This window comes from Balaenoptera borealis (genome assembly GCF_965194805.1).
Source record: "Balaenoptera borealis genome assembly, chromosome: 21".
Lineage (NCBI taxonomy): Eukaryota > Metazoa > Chordata > Mammalia > Artiodactyla > Balaenopteridae > Balaenoptera > Balaenoptera borealis.
Window position 1 is genome coordinate 9452303 of NC_138880.1, and position 20550 is coordinate 9472852.

A 20550-nucleotide genomic window follows, 5' to 3' on the forward strand; every position below is an offset into this window, starting at 1 on the left:
GTTGTTGTTTTTTGCCTGAGCTGCTGTAGGATGGCTTGAGACATAACCTAGTGGGTAAGTCCTCCAAGCTGGAGAAGGCAAACAGAGATGCAAATCATCCCAGAGGTTTTGGCCAGGTTTCCTCCCTGCAGTAATGTCCTGATCTGTCACCTGGTGTCAGGGTAGAGCCAAAGGCAGGTGCTCTTATTTTATGCTCAAGAGGTAAGGTTTTGACTGGGACCACTACACTAATTGCAGTAGCCTGATGGCAGGGGTTCTTAGCTTCTGTGAAATCAGAGCCCTTGGAGGCTCTGATTCATAAAATATGAACTCAGTTCATAAAATATGAACTCAGTTTCATATTTTACTGGGATGGGTGCTTTTAGAATGGCCTCAAATGTCTGCTTTGACATAAAGAGTAGTTTACTAGAAACAGATTCATTTCATTAAAACCATTTTTACAAGTAGAATGGCCATACATATCTGTTTTCTTTTTAGCCTTCTAGAAATGAGGTCCTCCCAAAAAGCCTAAGGACATTTCTGAGTGCTTGTATCCTCTATCAGGCATGGTAGGTGAGCAAGTGTGTGTTTATAATTTTGTGTGTCGTTCTTGCAACCATGGAGGAAAGGCCACATGAAGCCATTCCCTAGAAGTAGCTACAGTGTGGTGCTGAATGGTGAACGTGTTACTAGAGAAGAAATTGTCTACTCTCTTCCATTTCAGGCCTACTTTTTCTGTCTTCCTAGTCTTGTATTTGGTCTTATTTCATGCTTTGCTATCAAAGCTATTGCACCATCAAGGCACCACTCCCCCCAAAAGTTAATGTTTCCTAACACCACCATGTCTGCCTTCCCAATCCTCCCCCCAAGAAATCCTCACCCCAAGATGTACCCAGTGGGAAGACCATACCATTTGAGAGAAAATAAAAGCACAGTAGAAAAACAGTGGTTGAAATACTCCATCTGGGTTGAGCCCAAATTCCAAATATATGTCCTTTTGTAAATTCTTCAGTAAGATTACATTTCCAGCTCTAGTCTAAGCATTTGGTCAGGAATATCCACATGACAGTGTAACTGGAAAAAGAAATGAATGGTTGCCTTTGGTTTCATTTTATTGCTTCTCAGAAGAAAGCTCCATATAGTAATGTGTTGGTCCATTTCTCTACTCACCAACCATGGGTGGGAAGGGGGTTACAAAACGAGAGCTGGGAGTGGGAAGTGGGATGATTGTGCTACATCCGTATCATTTTCTTATTGGGGTGTATGTGGGGGAAATCTCTGAAAGGAGACAATTGATTTTTTAATCCTCTTGTTTAATTAAAAAAAAATTTTTTTATTGGAGTATAGTTGATTTACAGTGTTGTTTCAGGTGTACAGTAAAGTGAAATCAGTTATACATATACATCTATCCACTCTTTTTAAGACTCTTTTCCCATATAGGTCATTACAGAGTACTGAGAAGAGTTCCCTGTGCTATACAGTAGTTTCTTATTAGTTAATCTATTTTATATATAGTAGTGTGTATATGTCAATCCCAGTCTCCCAATTTATTCCCCCCTTTCCCCTCTGGGTGACCTTAAGTTCATTTGTACTTTTTTTTTTTTAGATTCCACATATAAGTGATATCATAAGGTATTTGTCTTTCTCTGTCTGACTTAGTTCACTTGGTGTGATAATCTCTAGGTCCATCCATGTTGCTGCAAATGGCATTATTTCACTCTTTTTTATGGCTGAGTAATATTCCATTGTGTATGTATGACATCTTTATCCATTCCTCTGACACTTAGGTTGTTTCCATGTCTTGGATGTTGTAAATAGTGCTGCAATGAACACTGGGGTGCATGTATCTTTTCAAATTATGGTTTTCTCTGGATATATGCCCAGGAGTGGGATTGCTGGATCATAGGGCAGTTCTATTAAACACCCTTGTTTAATAAAAGTTACCAAAACCTGTTTAGAGAGGATGAAAAAATCCACATCCCCCCAAAGCTCCTGAAGAAATGTTAGAAAGAAAAGACCCAAATTCTTTCAAATTAAAGTTTGGGAAAAGAGGCAGCCTTGTTGAGAGTGATCACTATGCTGGTTTCCTGCCCTCCAAAGCCAGCTTCGATAAGGGTGGCCACATTTGGCATTGACTTAGCTTCTTAAATACACTTGATCCAGGAGAATCCTAAGGGCCTCTCACCAGCAAATACTTCTGGCAGCTCCAAGTTTATGCCATTGCCTGTCGGTGAGGCTACTCTAGCTTCTGTGACATCACGAAGCATCCTCTATTTTGTGAGTGGAGCAGTGCCTGAAACTTTACCCCAGGCCCAGCCACAGACAGACGGAAGGGTTGAGTTGGAAGGAAGCTGCTTAAGGCAATATTCGGGCATCAGAGTGACTTCAAAGCAGAGAATAAATGCTTGGATTTGATACCTACACCCCAATGTTCATAGCAGCACTATTTACAACATCCAAGACATGGAAGCAACCTAGTGTCTGTCAATAGACAGATGGATAAAGAGGGATGTGGTACATATGCACAATGGAATATTCCTCAGCTATAAAAAAGAATGAAATATTACCATTTGTAGCAATATGGATGCAACTAGAGATGATCATACTGAGTGAAGTCAAAGACAAATATTATATCACTTATATGTGGAATCTAAAATAATGGATTTATTTATGAAACAGACTCACAGACATAGAAAACAAACTTACGGTTACCAAAGGGGAAAGCTAGGGGTAGGGATTAATAGATAAACGACAAGGATTTACTGTATAGCAAAGGGAGCTGCATTCAGTATCCTGTAATAACCTATAATGGAAAAGAATCTGAAAAAATATATGTGTAACTGAATCACTTTGCTGTACACCTGAACCTAACATTTTAAGTCAAGTATACCTCACTTAAAAATAAAAAAGCCTGGATTTACCTACTGTTCTATACCCCCTTCCTACCTTACAAATACTGGAAAATGTATCCTGGAGCTGGAAATCACTGAGTTAATAACCCTTATACCTTTCTTTGTCTGGTGAATTTCTACTGATCTTTTAGCCACCTTCCTTCCCTACTATGCCTCTTTGAATCTATCCTTAGAATAGATTAAGGGCCTCCTCTATTTTTCCCATTGTTTTCTGCGAAATCCTCTATGGCAGTGTAATTCCACATTGAAGTATAAAGTTATTGTCTTTGCCAAATCTGGGCCCCATTCTGTATGTTTCACGGTGTATTTCCATTATTAGGCATAAGCCCCATCTCTCATCAAACATGTCTTACTGGACTCAAGAATAATACACTTAATTATTCCTTAAAGTGGGGAGTGTGACATAGTCTAAAGATACATTATTAGTCAGAAACTTTTGTTTTGGTACCCAGTCCTGCTACCACGTAGGCAAACCTACTAACTTTTTTTTTGGTCTTAATTTTCAAATCTACAAAATTAGGGTAATTATTATTACTTACCACAGCAGGAATGGATGAGAAGATTAAAGGAAATATTGGAGGTAGAATACTTTATCAAATATAAATGTATCAATTAGGTGTTCTTATTTTATCTTTCAAATTGTAGTATCACTGTAGATCATGCAATCCTACAACATCCCTAGGAGGTAGGTACCTACTATTGTTTTCCAGATGAGGACACAGGGTCAAGGAGCTTCATTAACTTACCTAAGGTCACATGAATAAAACCAGTGAGTCTTAAGTCTGAACCCAGAGCTCGGATGCCTGAGTGCACACTCTTAGCCCCTGAACTCAAATGTCTCCTAACATCAGGTCCACTAAGTTTCAGCACTGAGGTGACACCTGTTTCCAGACCTTTTTCTCTCAACTATGATGACGTAACGATAGCCAGTTACCTCTGTAGATGTCTAAGAAATGCTCGGCTTCATGCTGCCTCCTGGTCCTGCCTAATTCTCAGCGCTCTTACAGAGCGATTCCAGGGAATGCCTCTTTACAGGGCCAAACCTTGGAATGCAACGTCAGAAAGCTGTTTCCCTAAAGTCTCCGACGTCAAGGAGAGGTGGCATCCTTTAGTCCGCGAGCACCGGAATTGGAGTCAGATATCCTGCAGTCAAACCCCAGCTCACCGGTAAGTAACAGGCCCTCGCAAAGCAGCCTCACTTCTTGGAACCTTCCCTTTTTACATCTTTTTCTCTCATCTCAAAAATTGGTACAAAACCCCCTTCTTTGGAACATAACTGGGGAGATTAAACGAGTTAAGCATGTGACAGCACCTTTGCAAGTTATACTGAAACAGAGGTAAGTAATTACTTTCCCAAGGATGTGAAGTCCCCTTCTAGCGAAGCATTTAAGGTGTATATATGTACAAAAAGTCAACAGAGTTAATTCCCTCAGCATTATAACCAACCAAAAGTCCAGACTGCTGGAGGAGGTTAGAAAAGATTCATTAGGATGGTTGTTCAAGTCTGAGAGTGTAGACAAAGCAGGGACATTGAGGAAGGAAAGTGACATCATTCCACTTAATGGAAAGTACAGTGTCCTCTTACAGACTTCCCACGTATGCAAGTAGGACGTCCCAAGAGAGACAGGGCACTTTCCATTCAAACAATGAACAACCTCCCTTGAAACTTACCAGAATATTAAATATATCCATCTGAGACTATTTGAATACAGGGGCTTGTTTTGAGTCTAACTCCACACACCCATACCCCTGGAAATCTGGTACAGAGCTTGGATCCTTGATATCCATTACGGTTCCACTAAATCATCACCCTGCTACACCAGGGGTGTAACTCAGAAAGGAGCAACAGAAATAAATCATCAACAGCAAAATGGAACAGCCTTTCAACACAGCATAAAGATGGTGTTCAGAGAATCCCACTGTAATTCTCTGGGTGTGGAGATGATGGAGACTCAGAAAAGTCAGTTCTCACACCTGTGACCCAAGAGGGGGGGAACTGAGATGGCTCTAGAGGCAAAGGTGAAAGAGCCAGAGCAGTGCCGTTGCAGCTCCACGAACTTTGAGGAAATGGGCCTTAATCTGGACACAAGTTCAGAATGACAGACAGCATGAGATGAAAATGGGTTTACAAGTGACCTTACAAAGAAAAGATGACACTGAAGAGCTATATCAGTTGTCTTCCCCTGATTCATCACAGGACTAAAAGCAGGACTCAGATGCAAGCAGCCTCCTGGCAAGGATGGAAAAAAAAATGTACCTGAGCTTTTAGAAAAAGTAACTAAAAGGCATTTACTATTTTTAGTGTTTTTGGAAGTATGTAGTTTGGAGCTCCTCAAAAAGGAGTGAGACTAGCCAAGGAAGCTAAGTGGGCTGTAGTCTAGTGGTGTGAAGTAGGAACATCTGGGAAGGTTTCAGCAACGTGGAAAAAAATGTGTGCATTCTACAATTTTATTTCATCCTCTGTTAAACGGAGAAGAACACGCTTACTTCATAGATGTGAAGTCTTAGAGGAACTCTTCTTGTTTCCACCCACCTTCCTGAACAGCAGCAATGAACCTGTACCTCAGATACAGATGGATAAACCAAACTGATTAACATGGAACTTACAAAGCTTAGCAGGGGGTGATCCCAGGAGGCCAAAGCCGTCTTTCAAAGTCTTTGAGCTCTGGTGACTTTTTATGTATTTCTCTTTCTTATTTTTCAACTGCAGGATGTCCCAAGTAATATTTCCCTCATTTTTGAGCCATTTAATTTAAGTCCCTGTATGTTTGATGCCTTTGGACACATTCTAGCTCTGACCTCCTAAAAAGAAAGTTCTAGTAAGAGATGGGGATTGAGGTGAGCTGTGCATTAGATGCCTTTGAAAATGTGGATGAGCCCTAGGCTGGTTCTTGCATAATGATGTGAAAGACCCTGGGGGTGGGTTTGAGAGGAAGGAGCTGAACACAGGCTCCGTGGACTCATTACCACTAAACCACTAAGGCAGCAGGATGCAGTGGGGAGGAGGGTTTGCAGGAGGCCATGATTTTCAGGCAAGGTTGACTGGATTCTGCCTCAAACTTGATTTTTGAAGGGTGATGCATTTAGAAGCATATGTATAATTGACCATGACCTCAATTTTGAACAGGTACAGTTGCTTAAATAAATCCACCAAAGAGAGAAAAACGAGGTGACTCTCATCCAGAGAACTCCATTTTTAGGGCTGCTTAGTTGAGATTTTGAATAAAACCTCTTGCCCTTTTTGCCAAGTAAAGATATTTAAACACTGGCATGTTTTCAGGTGCACAGGTAAAGGACCTAGGTCTACAGAACTGAAGAACTGAGGAAATAACATAAGAGCCCGACATAGCACAGCTTATGTGCAAATCCTCTGAAAGTCTCCCCAGCAACCAACTAGCAGAGCCTTTTCTTCTATTTTTTCTCAACTGCCGTAGAGCAGAAAGTTAAAACCACTGGTTACCAACAAATCCTCTTATGGAGATAGCTATCAAAGTCTGTTCAAACCATCTGTTTCTCTGACTGTTTTTCCTTCCACTGTTTTTCCTTCGTGTGTGTATTTTTTTTTTTTTTGCTAACAAACAATGACAAAATCTATTCTAAAATAACCAAGATGTTATGACTGAAAATGCCAGAGGTATACAGACCCAGTTTATAAGAGAAATTGCTTTCTCAAGAGGAGTTTGGTTTATCTTGTGTGGAGGCAGGCAACATTTCTACAAATATTATAGTTGCACTAGGAAAATAACCAACTACTTTCATTAAGGGTATGCGGCAAGATTTGTTCATGTAATTGAATTTAATGCTGCTGAAATTTGTCAGACCTGAAAGCTATTGAAGTATAGACTATTTTTTTCTTTAAGGAAAATTGCCTAAGAAATTGTCTCTCGGCTTTAGGGCAGGTCTTCTGTTGATATTAAAAGGTCACAGGTCAGTTATTCTCTGCATTTTCATAATGTGTAGCACCAAAGGGTACCTCCAGGGATGATATTTTCTTCTTTTGAGAGGAAGGCTCTGTGACGCAGTCACTGTTTGTGGAGAGACCCTGATTATGCCTTGCCTATTGATTTACTGTTTCAGTGTCTGCTGTCTAGATGTTGGTGACTTGGGTTAGCTGCCTACAAAATGGACAGCCAACAGTTTTGCAACTAGTTTTTCCCTCTATATAGTCAAGTAGCTCACTGTCTCACCCACACACCACCATGCCACATTATCTTAATAACTTCAGATTTTCTGCAGAAGTTCCATTTCATACTTAAGATCTCATTAATATACCATCCTTCTCTGTCTCTTACCTGGGTTCACCTTGGTTGATGGACATGTAAATCTCCCAAGAATTCTCCTCCGGGATGGCACCATGTGGTATCAGTAAACTCACCCCTGAAACAGAAAAAGCCAAGAAATCATTTGTAGATTCTCCAATTATCCTGAAGCACCTCAGCTGAACAGCTTACAGCTGCCCTCAAAGAGGGACCACCTCACAGCACTTTATGAAATTCCAATCCTGGCAAAGTTTATAAAGTCCAAAATGATAATGAAGAAGACACTGTTTCCTAAAGTGACATAAAGAACTGCATATTAGTCAACTGTGTACTCAAATTAGATTTTTATTTAAAGTCTTCCTAATGTAAATTGGTGGAGCTATTGTGGAAAACAATATGGAGGTTCCTCAGAAAACTAAAAATAGAGTTGCCATATGATCCATATGATCCAGCAATCCCATTCCTGGGCAGATACAAAACTCTAATTTGAAAAGATATATGCACCCCAGTGTTCACAGCAGCACTATTTACAATAGCCAAGACATAGAAACAACCTAGATGTCCATCGACAGAGGAATGGATAAAGAAGATGTGGTACATATATACAATGGAATATTACTCAGCCATATAAAAGGAAATAATGCCATTTGCAGCAACATGGATGGACCTAGAGATTATCATACTAAGGGAAGTAAGTCTGACAAACACAAATATATGCTATAACTTATATATGGAATCTAACACAAATGAACCTAGGAAAGAGATTCACAGACATAGAGAACAGACTTGGGGTTGGGAAGGATGGATTGGGAGTTTGGGGTTAGCAGATGTAAATTATTACATATGGAATGGATAAACAACAAGGTCCTACTGTATAGCACAGGGAACTATATTCAGTATCCTGTGATATACACATTTATATTCTTTTCCATTATGGTTTAACTGAATCACTTTGCTGTACAGCAGAAGTTAACACAACATTGTAAGTCAACTATACTTCAATAAAATAAGTTAAAAAAAATAGTCTTCCTAGCATTTAAAAAATTCTCTTAGAAGATTTGGTGTCCTGAGACCTGGCACTATCAAACATATCTGAGAATATATGAGTTTATCAGTTAATTGACTCTAAAATTTCAAAAGGTACTTCTCTGTCTCTATCCATTCATTTCCTAAAAAGGTATCTGGGATGATGGGTGAGCCATCTAACATTTTGCTAGAGCCTGGTGTGTAATTGTCTTCTAAATGGTGCATCTTGAAGTCAGTTTAGGGAGGTGACCCATGGAGTAGTGCATTTTGTCAAGAAAACTGGAGAAGGAAAAAGCATGGATAAGCTTAGGAACTTATAGGTTGTTGTGTAGCCACTTATTTGGCCCCATATTTGCAAACAGAAGCTAGAAAAGGTGACTTAACCATATTCATTCAAGGTCAAATTGAAAAAAAAACTCAGTAGCCTTACTTCAGTAAAATCATATAATGAAGGGAAGGGGGGCACATCACACTGCATTTGAAAATTCCCCTTTTTCCTCCTGAATGCTGTGAACTAAATATTTCACTTTGGCCAAGAGGGAAGAGTCTAGAGCAGGCAGAGATTCTCTTTAATGTACCTTCTTGTTTATAAAAAGAAATGGAGACACAGTAAGATCTTTACAAAATAAAATCTCAGGGTAGTCTCCTATTCTTTGAATAATGCAGCACTCACCTTTTCTCCTTTTATTAGAGCTAATGTGATCACACAGGAAGCTTTCAGGTTGCTGATGATAATTTAAACCTAGAGATGGCAGGCTTTACCGATATCCTTCTATGTGCCTGTTAGCTGCTATAGAATCAAGAATGCAAGACTCAGGGCAAAACAAGTTACTTGTGATTCACATTTATGAACATTATTCAGTAAGACGTTAGTTACCGTCAGTATCCTTCACTAATACTAAGAATGAGGCCCATTTAAATCTTGCTTACAGCTTTTCAGCGAGGGTGTTCATTCATATTCTGGACCCTCATGTCAACAGTAGGAGAACTGTAATTGCCATACTTAGTGGCCTCCGATCTGGCTCCTCCCTTAATTGCCCATTCTTCCTTACATGTAGTTGCCGAATGAAGGGGTCTCCATTACATCCTTCCCTGCTGGGGAGCAGAAGTTGTAATACAGGGTATTCAGTGTGTGTGGATGTCAACATGAATACACACACCAGACATTGTGTGTGTAGTTTGGCATCGCAGTTTCTCTCTGTTGCCTCTCTTTTAGACTATGATGACAGCAGAGACATTTGGACCCTATTCTTTAGACACAGAAACGCATAGGAGGTTATCATCAAGAAATAATGCCATCTGAGGCAATTAAGCCAAAATAAGAGTTTTGTTGTGCTCCCGTTTCCCATTTTTCTCTTCCTTTTTTCCCCTTGATTGAGGCATAATTCACTTGCTTAAAAATGGACCCATGTTAGGTATACGAATTGATGAGTTTTGGGGCAAATGTATACTCTCATGTAACCACCATCGCGATCAAGATACAGAACATTTCTACTGCCTCAGAAAGTTCCCTCATGCCCTTTAGAAGTCAGTTTGATCGCCAGCCCAAATGATGATTTATTTGCCTTCTGACATGTTGATTAGTTTGTCTTTTCTAAACTCTCAAATAAATGAAATAATACGGGGTTAAAAAAAAAAAAAAGCACTATGGCTTATTACCTCAGTAACATGTAGCACAATGCCTGGCAGAGAGTAGGCGCTCAAAAAATAAATCATGACTATATGAACAGGATTCAATATTTTTAGGGGGAAAAAAAAAGCCAGGCTTTGAGACATGCTGTCTTCTGCAGGCCATGAGGGCCTGACAATCAACTCCCAGATCGAGTCAGAATAAATATGCGTGTGGACTTTTGAGAAAGGGCTGTTTTGTAGAGCAGATCCTATCACATTCCTTTGAAGTCGGCTTAATTCTTGTGTTTACAGTGAAACATTATTCATAATACTCCTAAATTCAACCTGAATGTACGGGATCATTGGAGCTTTAAACAATTTTGCACGATTATCCTTTAAACATACTTCCCTCCCCCCACCCAAACATGTAAATTGTATGTGGCAACTGCAGATAGATAGTCTAACACAGAGGCAAAGGTCATGGGAGGTGGTACTGCTTGTGGCAAGTTACCCCTTACGAAGAACGAACGGCTCTGTGAATCTTTATGCCTGTGGTCCCCTAAAGACGTATCTACTTTCAACATGTCATTCACGAGTTATCTCTGATTAAAGAAAAATATACTCTCCCCCGAACTCCACCTGCTACCCTGACAGCCTTTTATTTGATAGGACAACAGAACCACCTGAGTTTTTTAGTTCATGTTTTGCATAACAAATGATTCTGAGAGTGTGGGGACCACTGCCAGGCACCCCACAATAATTTGGGATGGATGATGACATTACAACAATTTAATTTCTGTGCCTTGCTTCATTATACTTTAGCTCCCCAGGGCATATTTTACATTTATGTTCTGCAAATAACAGAGCATATGTTTCAGTTCCCCACACTAATTTTTCCTCAAACTCATTCCCAGTGAACAGCTTCAGTCTTGTCTAGGGCTTCTTGTTCAGAGCTCTGAAAATGCGCCTTCACAGAGGAACCGTTTGGGAATCATAGAAGACGCTATCAGAACTTTGAGTTTTCAACCCAAGTGCCTCTCAAGTCAGAAGGGAAACAAGAAAAAAATCTGTTTCATCGTGATTTCATCTCACTTTCTTTGATGAACGTTCAACAGCCAATAAATGGGTGGATCTTGGCACTTCCTCCACGTGTGTGTAAATGTACACACACACAGACACACAAGGATGGGAAGAGAGAAGAGTGGGCCAATCTATTCAACCAGTAACTACTGAGAGGCACCTAAGTGCCAAGCACTAGGTAAGAAAGTGGAAATCAAAGTATTCAAACTCAACATGCAACTTCATATAGTTCTGATGTGTATATATATATATATATTTTATATATATATATATACTCTTCTTTTTGAAAGGGCAGGGTTTGTATCTTTTCCAGATCCCACACTTCCAATTTACAGATTCTTACAAGAACAGTACCTGTTAATATGGCCGCCTGCTCATGTCCCATCAATCTCCTATCTGCCAAATCTCACCAGGCGGAAGGCGTCACACATTGACACTCAGACATACTTAAACAAATTTTCTTACCACATCCGAGAACACTGACCGAGGAAGATTTAGAGAATTGGAAGTTTAGAAAACAAAATCATCATTGGGGCTGTACTGGAGGGCTATTTGCCTGAAATGAAGTTTTTAAGGAAGCGACTGATATAGGAAAACCAAACAATCATCAGCTTGAAACAAACTGCAGGCGCAAGTCACTAAGCTACTTAGATGGTCAGTTAGTGGAATAGTAGCATCAGACTAGTTCTACTACAGAATTCATTGTATTAGAGAAAATGTTTGATATTTTAGGTGGGTTAGTTCTACCCTACAGAGAAATCTGCCAAGGCCCTGCTGGTCCTGACTCAACGCTAGCCAGTTCTTTAACAACACTTGCAGATCTGATATATTCCCTTTCCTCTCAGCCAACAGTGATGATTCAGAGCACTCCCTAAATCTCGTTGCTCAGAAATTGGAGGAGAGATGGCTCTCTTCCTCCATCCAGTTAGGTCTTAGATGGCAACTCTGAAGACTAATCTATAGGTAGGGTGTCATTTTCAAAGTGACCTGGGCGGTACACCTTGTCAAAACATCAAGAAAATCTTCCAACCCAAAGGAAGAAAACACTCTTGAGAACTATATGGCCACGGATCTGAAGTTTGAATTCAAAAGAGCAACCCCATAAGGAACCCTCATCACTGCGCATCATACAGCAACATTACAGTAAGGTTGACAGACACCGATGGTGTTTATTAGGTCAGTTACTGAGGACGTTTGAGTGTCACTGCAGTAAATTATCGACTAGTGCATAAACCATGCTTCGCTATAAAAATGGTATTTTTCAGTCACGTCAAAGAATGTTTTCAGTGCTTCCTGATCATGTTCTAGGAAATATATTTCAAGGGGGCTTAAGCTCTGGGGACCACCCGAAGCTTTTGAGCCAATATGGCTGTCAACCCTAACAGAGCATCTGATGGAGTGTACGGTCCATGCTGAGATGAAGATGGCAAAATCTAATCTCAGTGCTGGTTCTGGTTTGCCACGTAAATCAAGCCAACTTATGGAGCCACGGTGTTTGTCACTCTGACATGGGAACAGTCAACATCTTATAAATGAATCTTACGGGACATCATTATGTAAATATAACACGTTCAAACAAACGTGAGAAAATACACAAACGCACACTTACCACCCACCTGTATTTGGCATGACTAAGCGTCCTCCTAAATGGCCAAAGACACCAGTGGTCCTCAGTTCTGTCCTTGTAGGAAGTGATGACAGATTTTGGATGTAGGGTGTTTTATTTCTGGGATGCACTGTAGTGAAGCTGCGGTTGTTTCCATGGGGAAAAGTCCCGGAATGATTCTTGCCGTGGTACTCAGCTCTCTCAGACACTCCCAGGGAAACCATGAATGAGCTCTGCACTTTGACTTTGATGTCCGACAAAGGGTTAAAGAGTGAGGACTCCGTCATGAGTTCCTTGTCCAGGGGGTCCTGTAGACAGATGGGCCCACTGTATGTTCGGCTTACTGTTAGGTCTGGTTGCATGGAGGAATTCAAGAGCAGGGAGTTACCTGGTCAAAGAAGATTGATCTGTCACTCAGAAACCGGAAAGCATCACAGTCAGGCCTTTACATCTGCTTCTCCTAACTGCGCAACAAAGGCTCGCCAGCTGCTCCGGTCAAGGCTAGCCCTTCAGACCCACCCTGGGCATCTAAAGCACCTCTAATAGGCCGATCGTGAGTGCCCAGAGCCTTGGAATCAGGAGCTCTGGCTTTCACAGTCAGTTCCCTGAATGCCACTGACCAAATGCATCACTTTCCAGAGTTCTTTACATGCTATCATCTTTTCAAAACAAGTATTTCTGGCACTCCACCAGGCAACTCACTCAGGTATGATGGTTTATGGGATTATTTTAACTGGCAAAGAGAAGCTTCCAAAAAATAAAAAGGAGAGAAAGCTGTTTTGCAAGCCAGTTTGGAGCAAAAGTAACATCTGTTCATTTTAAATGGCAAGAGATGACACAGCATGGTGACGAGGGGGTGCTGTTTATAACCGAGGTGGCGTGGGTGCCGGCACGTCTCACGTGGGATTCTGGGCAGTTTCTGGGGCTGGGGGAGGACATGATGTGTCCTCAGAGCAAAAGTGTCAGGGGACTTCACGAATCGCTCCATGGCTGAGTAGCCAGTTGGCTCTAATAGCATGTATGTCACTCTGAGAGGCAAAGAGGGTACCACACAGGGATAGGGAGACTCAGATTCCACACGGGGAGCATCTTAGAATGGCTTCCTTTCTGACTGACTCAAAACAAATGGAGAAAAATAATCCTTACAAAAACATGAGAAATTGGACTTTCTCAGCTGTTGGGACTTACCAATATATATATATATATATTTTTTTTTTTTTTTGGCCAAGTATAAAAAAAAATGCTGTGACATTTTCTTGTGATGAAGTAATCTGATTTATTAGTAAATAACAAAATAACCCTCAGTTCCAAACTTCCCACCCATATCAGTCCGTCAATGTGACATCTCAAATTGAAACCCAAACCATATTAAACCATTTTCCTTTGGGGCTTGACAAAACTGTTTCAAGTATGATATTTTTGAAAATGTTGCAATTGCAGGCCATAGCATATTAGCCTCTATTGTTTTTCCATTTTCATAATTTATAACAATGCCAGCAGGAAATCTATAACCCTGACTTTTCCCACCTCTTTGTTCTGATGCTCTAAGAATCCAAAATCATAGCAGAAGAGGTTCAAAATGAGATGAAATGACCTTATAGATCTAAAGGCACCTTGATGAGGCATTTTTTTTCATGTTTGAGCCTCTTGTGCTAAGACACAGGCATAATAAGGAGCTGAGCTTTGTAACAGAACTGCATTGAACTCTATAGGTACCAGCCTTACCCTGGGTTATGGTTTTCCCAGGCAAGAAGCGGGACTGAAGAACCATCTCACATCTGAAAAGAGTTTGGAGCCAGATACCCGATACCTGAAAAAGCATATCTCTGAGTCTCATGGCTGTTTTGTCTTACCTTCTGGAGTTTAATTTCTGGCTACTCTTAAAAGACCCTCCTATCTTATGTAAAGCCAAGAAGCAAAAAACATTTCCTAGAGTTAGACTCAAGTCTAAAGTGCTTGATTATCATAATATATACATATGACAGAGTCCACAGTTGAAGAAAGTTGGCAGCCAACTTGATTCAAGTTTGATCGGGGACAATCCCCCAGTGACCCCAAGTTCTTCTTTAGATGTCCTTCGAGGTCCCTGATCTACTCTACGTATGACATTCGATTGAAGCCTCACCGTTCACCTTGCTGGGGCTCCAGCCATATTTGTTCAAGAAGGGATGTCACTAAGACAACAGAGCATCAGTGTACGGTGTAGCCTCACCATGAACATGGGGGAGAGTAGAATTTTAATAAAGGGTTTCTGCTTGTATCACTAGTTTTGTGAATTCTTGGTCAAAGAAAATGGTAAAGTAAGTTTGGAAAGGCTACATCCTCTCCTAGAAATTCACAGTGCAAGTACATCCTGAGAAGCGTCACGGTAACGAGGTGTGTTTCAGCTTATCCAAGTCAGCCTGCCCCAAGTGTTCAGGTCAGGGAACCACTCCTCTCACATGGTACCTGGTGCTCTATGGAACTCAGCGGTGTCCTGTACCAAGGTAAGAGGAAACAACTGGCTTCTAGAACGATACTCACTGCATTTACTGAGGCCCTTCCATAAGCCAAGGGTTTATGACCCATGTTATTCCAGGTGGTTTCATCCTTACAAGAACCCCCTGAGATAGATGTTAGTATCTCCACTTTATAGCTGTAAGAATTGAGGCTGAGAGAGAATAATTGATTCACCATGTCCTACAGCAATTCTGGATTCAAGTCTATCTATCTGATTTCAAAGTCTCTGAGGTTGTGCACAAAGCTGCCTCTCACACTATTGTATAGTGTCTATTTTTCAAGTGTTAGGGTCAAAGACATTGCTATCTTATGATTTGATGGAAATACAGTTCTAGTTTCTTACACACTAAAAAGATCAGTTCTTGGGCTTCCCCGATGGCACAGTGGTTAAGAATCTGCCTGCCAATGCAGGGGACATGGGTTTGAGCCCTGGTCCGGGAAGATCCCACATGCCGCGGAGCAACTAAGCCCGTGAGCCACAACTACTGAGCCCACGTGCCACAACTACTGAAGCCCGCGCGCCTAGAGCCCGTGCTCCGCAATAAGAGAAGCCACTGCAATGAGAAGCCTGCGCACCGCAACGAAGAGTATCTCCCGCTTGCCGCAACTAGAGAAATCCCGCGCGTGGCAACAAAGACCCAACGCAGCCAAAAATAAAAATAAATAAAATAAATTTAAAAAAAAAGATCAGTTCTTCATTGGATGTATTTCTAATTAAATCATATATACTAAGCTCTATACCCACATTGAGGGGATGTGTTCTCATCTGAGGTCAACCAGACTCAGACCCGGACCTGAAGCCGAGGGGCCAGAAGTGAGTGGTAAGCAGTCATGCATCCTGTCTCTCCCGGCCATCTCCCAATTTCTAGTCTGCTTGGGCTCCTGCTTTGCTTTCCCGTCCCTACTCCATCACTGCCAAGCACTGAGACTTCTTGTCATGTGCTGCAGGTGCTACTGACAAGCAGTAAACAGAGATAAAAGTGACAATATTGACCACGAGGGTCAAGGTAGAAAACTTCATCTACGGAAGCGAGACAATTTCATTTTGTAAAATAAAAGCCATCCGTCTCACCCCCATCTCCCAATCAGGAATAGAGTGGTTCGGATAAGAGAATTAAATGACTCTGTGTTTTAAAAATGAATATTGCTGTAGTTTGACATGATACATTTTCTTTCCCCACAACAAAAGACTGCCTTAACTTGGCAACAGCAGAGTCATTTAGGCTGGGAATTTCATTCTTTCCCTGGCTAACTGGCCCATCAGAGATCCTTGAAAATCCTTTTACTTATTTAAAATAGAAGCCACAAAAATAACTCCACCTAATAAGTGGTGTAATAAATATGCCTGGTATAGTCGTTGGCCCTTAGCCTTGAATAATCAGTACTTTAGTTAACTAAATATACATCCCCAAAGCAGGCTGGTTAAAATACAAAGTTAGGTGATCTTAGATGAAATAACTTGTTAGGCTCACTACATATCAAAGATTTCAATGAGATGCCTCATATAAAATGTCGGTAGGAGTAAATCGAGACCCGTTGATCCTCACAGCAGCCAAGGACTCAGGCAGACTCCTCCATCGAACCTGGTGTCCTAAGGAGTGAAGACAATTTGGTAGTGGCTCCCAGTACCAAGAGCTACCCTCACACAGGACCAAAGAGCGCCAGGGTCTTGCGTGAATGTAGTCTATGGTCCTGGGGACGCAGTGTTGGGGGGCCCTATGCCGCTGACCTTGACGGACTGTTTTGAAGTTGAAGGTCTGGAAGCCACCTGTCAATGCAGAAGAGTCGATGACGTCCACGCCGTAGTCACTCTGGCTCCGTCTGTAAAGCGTGATGCCGACGACCAGGACCGTGACGGCCACGACCGCAGCGCCCAAGCCTGAGTACAAAGCGATGTCGCTGGCATTCTCAATGCCTGAAAGACACAAGAGAAATCCTAAATGGCCAACATGGGCACAGGGCCAAAGACCCACCCTGGGACACAGAATGAAATGCTATCGGAATTTTGGGAGATACTGATCAGACGAAATGATAAATGTAGCTAGCTGTGAGTTGGACTCTCTTTCACACAATAATCATGTTTCTAGAAGACCTTGTATAAATCAAAGGGATGCTAGTCAAATAATGTAACTGCATTAAGGTAGCTCACCACATAATGGAATCTGGAACAGAATCAATTTTGCAAAGAATATATTTTTCAAGGAAAAACAGGCAACTCCTTAATTTGCTTGTTTTAGGAAGTCCTATTGCCCTGCCAAGTATTTTTTATATTTTATTTTTGTTGGAAGACACGAGACCCACGTACAATGACAAGATACAGGTGAATTGCTCTGCTTGTCTATGACCTGGGGCGCATGCATTCACAGAGAGCGGTCTAGGGTGAGAGGGTAACGCATGGTCTATGAGTCGAGAGAGGAGACCAGAGCTCACAAGTATGAACTTGAGCTTTGGCACGTCACTCAGTTCATCAGAATAGTGACAGACATCAGGGTATTTACAATCATTATGAGCGACTTTCTGTTGTGAGATATGAAAAGGGTTTGATCCCAGGCGCTCTTATGTCCACGGTAAATGTTTTCTGGCACCAATTAAATGCTCGACTCTAATACATTTTTTGTGGAAGAGGACTGGTCTCTAAGAGGGCACATGCTGTTTCTCCCATACCTCTCCTACTCCATCCTATTGAATGCATGGGCAAAGCAAAAATAAAAGCGTTAGTTTGAATTTAGATTGTGGGTGTCTCCCCATACCCCAAGGTAAGCTGTAGCTGCTTCCCAACCCTTTTGCTAGATGTACACTGGGTGTGGTTCATTCCGGAAGAGATTCATAATGGCTACTGCAACTCAGCATGACATTTACCCAAGACCACATCATCTTAAAAACGTGTGTAAAAATGGAAGGTGACAAGTACTAACTACATAATTGATTTCCCTACAGATTATGCAGTAGGTATACTTAATAGGTCCAAAAGTAATTACTATGTCACCCCTTTTGGGCTTAGCAGATAAAATAAACCCATCATATATTTACCTTGTAATTGCACGGCACTTACTCTGCATTCACTGTACCCTAATATGGTACTTACGTTACCAACTGAGTAATACTAACCATATAAGTCCATTTATTTTCAACAAAGTTAGTGGACTATAAAATAAGATGCCACCAAATTAAAGAGGGAACAAGGAAATCAAGCAGAACCGGTTCAGTAATAGGGCGGTCAACACATAAAAATAATTCGCGAGGAGAAGAACAGTCATCCCAAAGAACAGTAACTGAAAGGTCAGAGGATTATCAGACACTTTTCATAACCACAACAGCCTGGGAGGTATGGAGAAACAGGGTGTGATTTAGGCTTTAGTTCAACTTCATGATGGACCAAATGGGAGAGGGAGAGGGATGGGGCATTGGTGGTGGTCTTCCCTAGACACCCAGAACCATGGGGATGATGATTGTTACCAACCCCAAATGTCTACCTATGTCATGTGGGGAGAAAGGACGGCAGTTATCACCCCACTTACAGTCTCACCCTCCCTCTACTCAATTAAGTTCCTTGGAGGGAGTTGTTAGAGCAGAGAGAGGACACAGAACACAACAGGTGCAGCAAGCCAGGGTACCAGGAGCAGTGAGAGAACTTTGGATTGGAACCAATTAGCCTTCCCCCACCCCTCCCCTCCAGGTCCTTGGGCGCTGCTGACTGATGACACCACCATCTTAAAAGGTGTATCTGGGGAGAAGACACCTGCTCGGCAACTGAGCACACAGAGCAAGAGCCTGACAGTGTCCTGAATGCAGTTGCTCTCTTGCTGAGTTGGCGAAGTAGACACAAAGGCATCCTTAGCTTCCCAGGTACTAAAATAGGACCAGGAGCCAGAAGATGACCAGGGTGAAAGTACTTCTGCTGAAAATGGACATCACTGGACACGAAATCCTGAAACAAAACTAAGTAGCAGGAACAAGCTGTCTTTGTTCCCCTGGATTCCTATCTTGTTCTTTATGTGTCCACCCTCTTGCTACCTAGGTAACCAGAATTCTCTGCCCTCCAGATACAAGTCCTGTTTTAGGGAAGGACCCTACTTATGCCTTCAGACGGAGGTATGGATGTTGGATATAGCTCATTGTGTTTCCTCTCCCAGGAATAGGTGCAGAATGTATTTGACTTAAGAGAATGAAATACTGAATTACAGAATTTAAAAAAATGAATGCGGGGACTTTGGGGATAGGGTAGGGAAAGAAGGGAGAGAGGTTTGTTCGGAGAGCACTGCTTCCTTATGAGGCTCACTCTGGCACTTGGTGGGACAGTCTGATCTAAAAGCAGAAGTCCATGGACTCCTACAGAAAGAGAAGCAAAGTGGGATTTATTTTACAAGAACAATCTGTGCGGGGAATTCAAAGGTTCAGGATCTAATAATTTCATTCATTCAACACACACTTGTGGAGGCTCAACCATGCAGCAGAAATGAGGATACGGGGTGAATTAACATGTGGTCCATATTCTCGGTTGTTTCTTGTTTAAAACTGGTAAAAGACAAGGTGGTGATGGGATCCTGGTATCCAGGTGCAGCTACAGAGGTAGACACAAGTCCTCAAAGCCACGTGTGTGCGTCTCAAGAGATGTAATCAGTCATCCTTACAGCTCACATTCTTCTAAAGTTGGGTCACCCTGCTTCTTTTTCCTCTTTTTTTTTTTTTTTCTTCTCTATCTATCTGCTTTTACTTCACCTCATTCTTTCTTCTTTTCTTTTCCTCCTCTGCCCCACCATTTTCTAATCTATTTCTCCAGGACAGTAGAGTGGGTTTCCCTATAAGGGTTCCTGTGTGCTCACAAACGTAATTGATTCCCTTTTCATGTGTGTTCAGGACAGGCCCCAGGAGAACCTGAGGTCTAGTTCCACGTTTTTCAGCACAGTTTCATGGGAGAAGGGGAAGGCTGGGTGTAGGTGTCTGTGAGCACACGGGCACTGGGAGGGGTGCAACTGCAGAATCATCCCAAGAGTGAGTGCGTGTGCTCCCCTTCCCAGGGGAGCTGCTCCGGTCACACGCCCACAGGGTGCAGGCTCTTCCCAGGACTGGAAAGCTTTCTCTACGTCCAGCCCTGCGCTCCTGCGCTCCACACTGTCTACACCCCAGATTCAACAGTCATTAACTTACCGGCTAGGTGGACCTCTGCTAGCGAACAGCCCCGTTCACCTTTCAGATTATAATGACGGGTCATTGCCCTATACCCACCCCATACCACTAGGCATCTAGGCCCTACCCATCTCTATCTACCCATCTGCCAGGTGCCAGCGCAGGGCCTCATCCTCCAAGAAAGTGACTCTGTCCTGGCCAATCCAGCCAACCCTGCCAACCCATGGTCTTCTAAACTCTTCTATCACTTACGGTTCCTAGAACTCTTTTTGGATCTTCTGATGGTTAATGATCTGAGTGCATTCTGTATAACTGCTTTAAGTTCTTCACAAGCAGTTCTATCTCTATCATTTCCCACAGAAATTTGCGTTGAATCATTGTGCGACTGCGTGTTGATCGCTTGCCTGGTCTCAGACTGTGGGAAGAGAAGTAGGAAGGAAATCCCGGTCTG

General features: G+C 42.0%; 1 protein-coding gene across 5 annotated transcripts in view; it reads right to left on the reverse strand.

Moving 5' to 3' along the window:
* The window catches only part of UNC5D (unc-5 netrin receptor D), a 582894-nt gene that overhangs the window by 59416 nt on the left and 502928 nt on the right, over nucleotides 1–20550 (reverse strand). For 4 of the 5 annotated variants that reach the window (XM_082374962.1, XM_082374961.1, XM_082374959.1 and 1 more), the window contains 3 exons: nucleotides 16702–16887; nucleotides 12484–12861; nucleotides 7184–7268 (listed from right to left, as the gene is read on the reverse strand). In XM_082374962.1, the coding sequence (XP_082231088.1) occupies nucleotides 7184–7268; nucleotides 12484–12861; nucleotides 16702–16887 (649 nt within the window). The remainder of the gene's footprint in view (nucleotides 1–7183; nucleotides 7269–12483; nucleotides 12862–16701; nucleotides 16888–20550) is intronic. The other variant, XM_082374960.1, reaches the window with a different exon arrangement.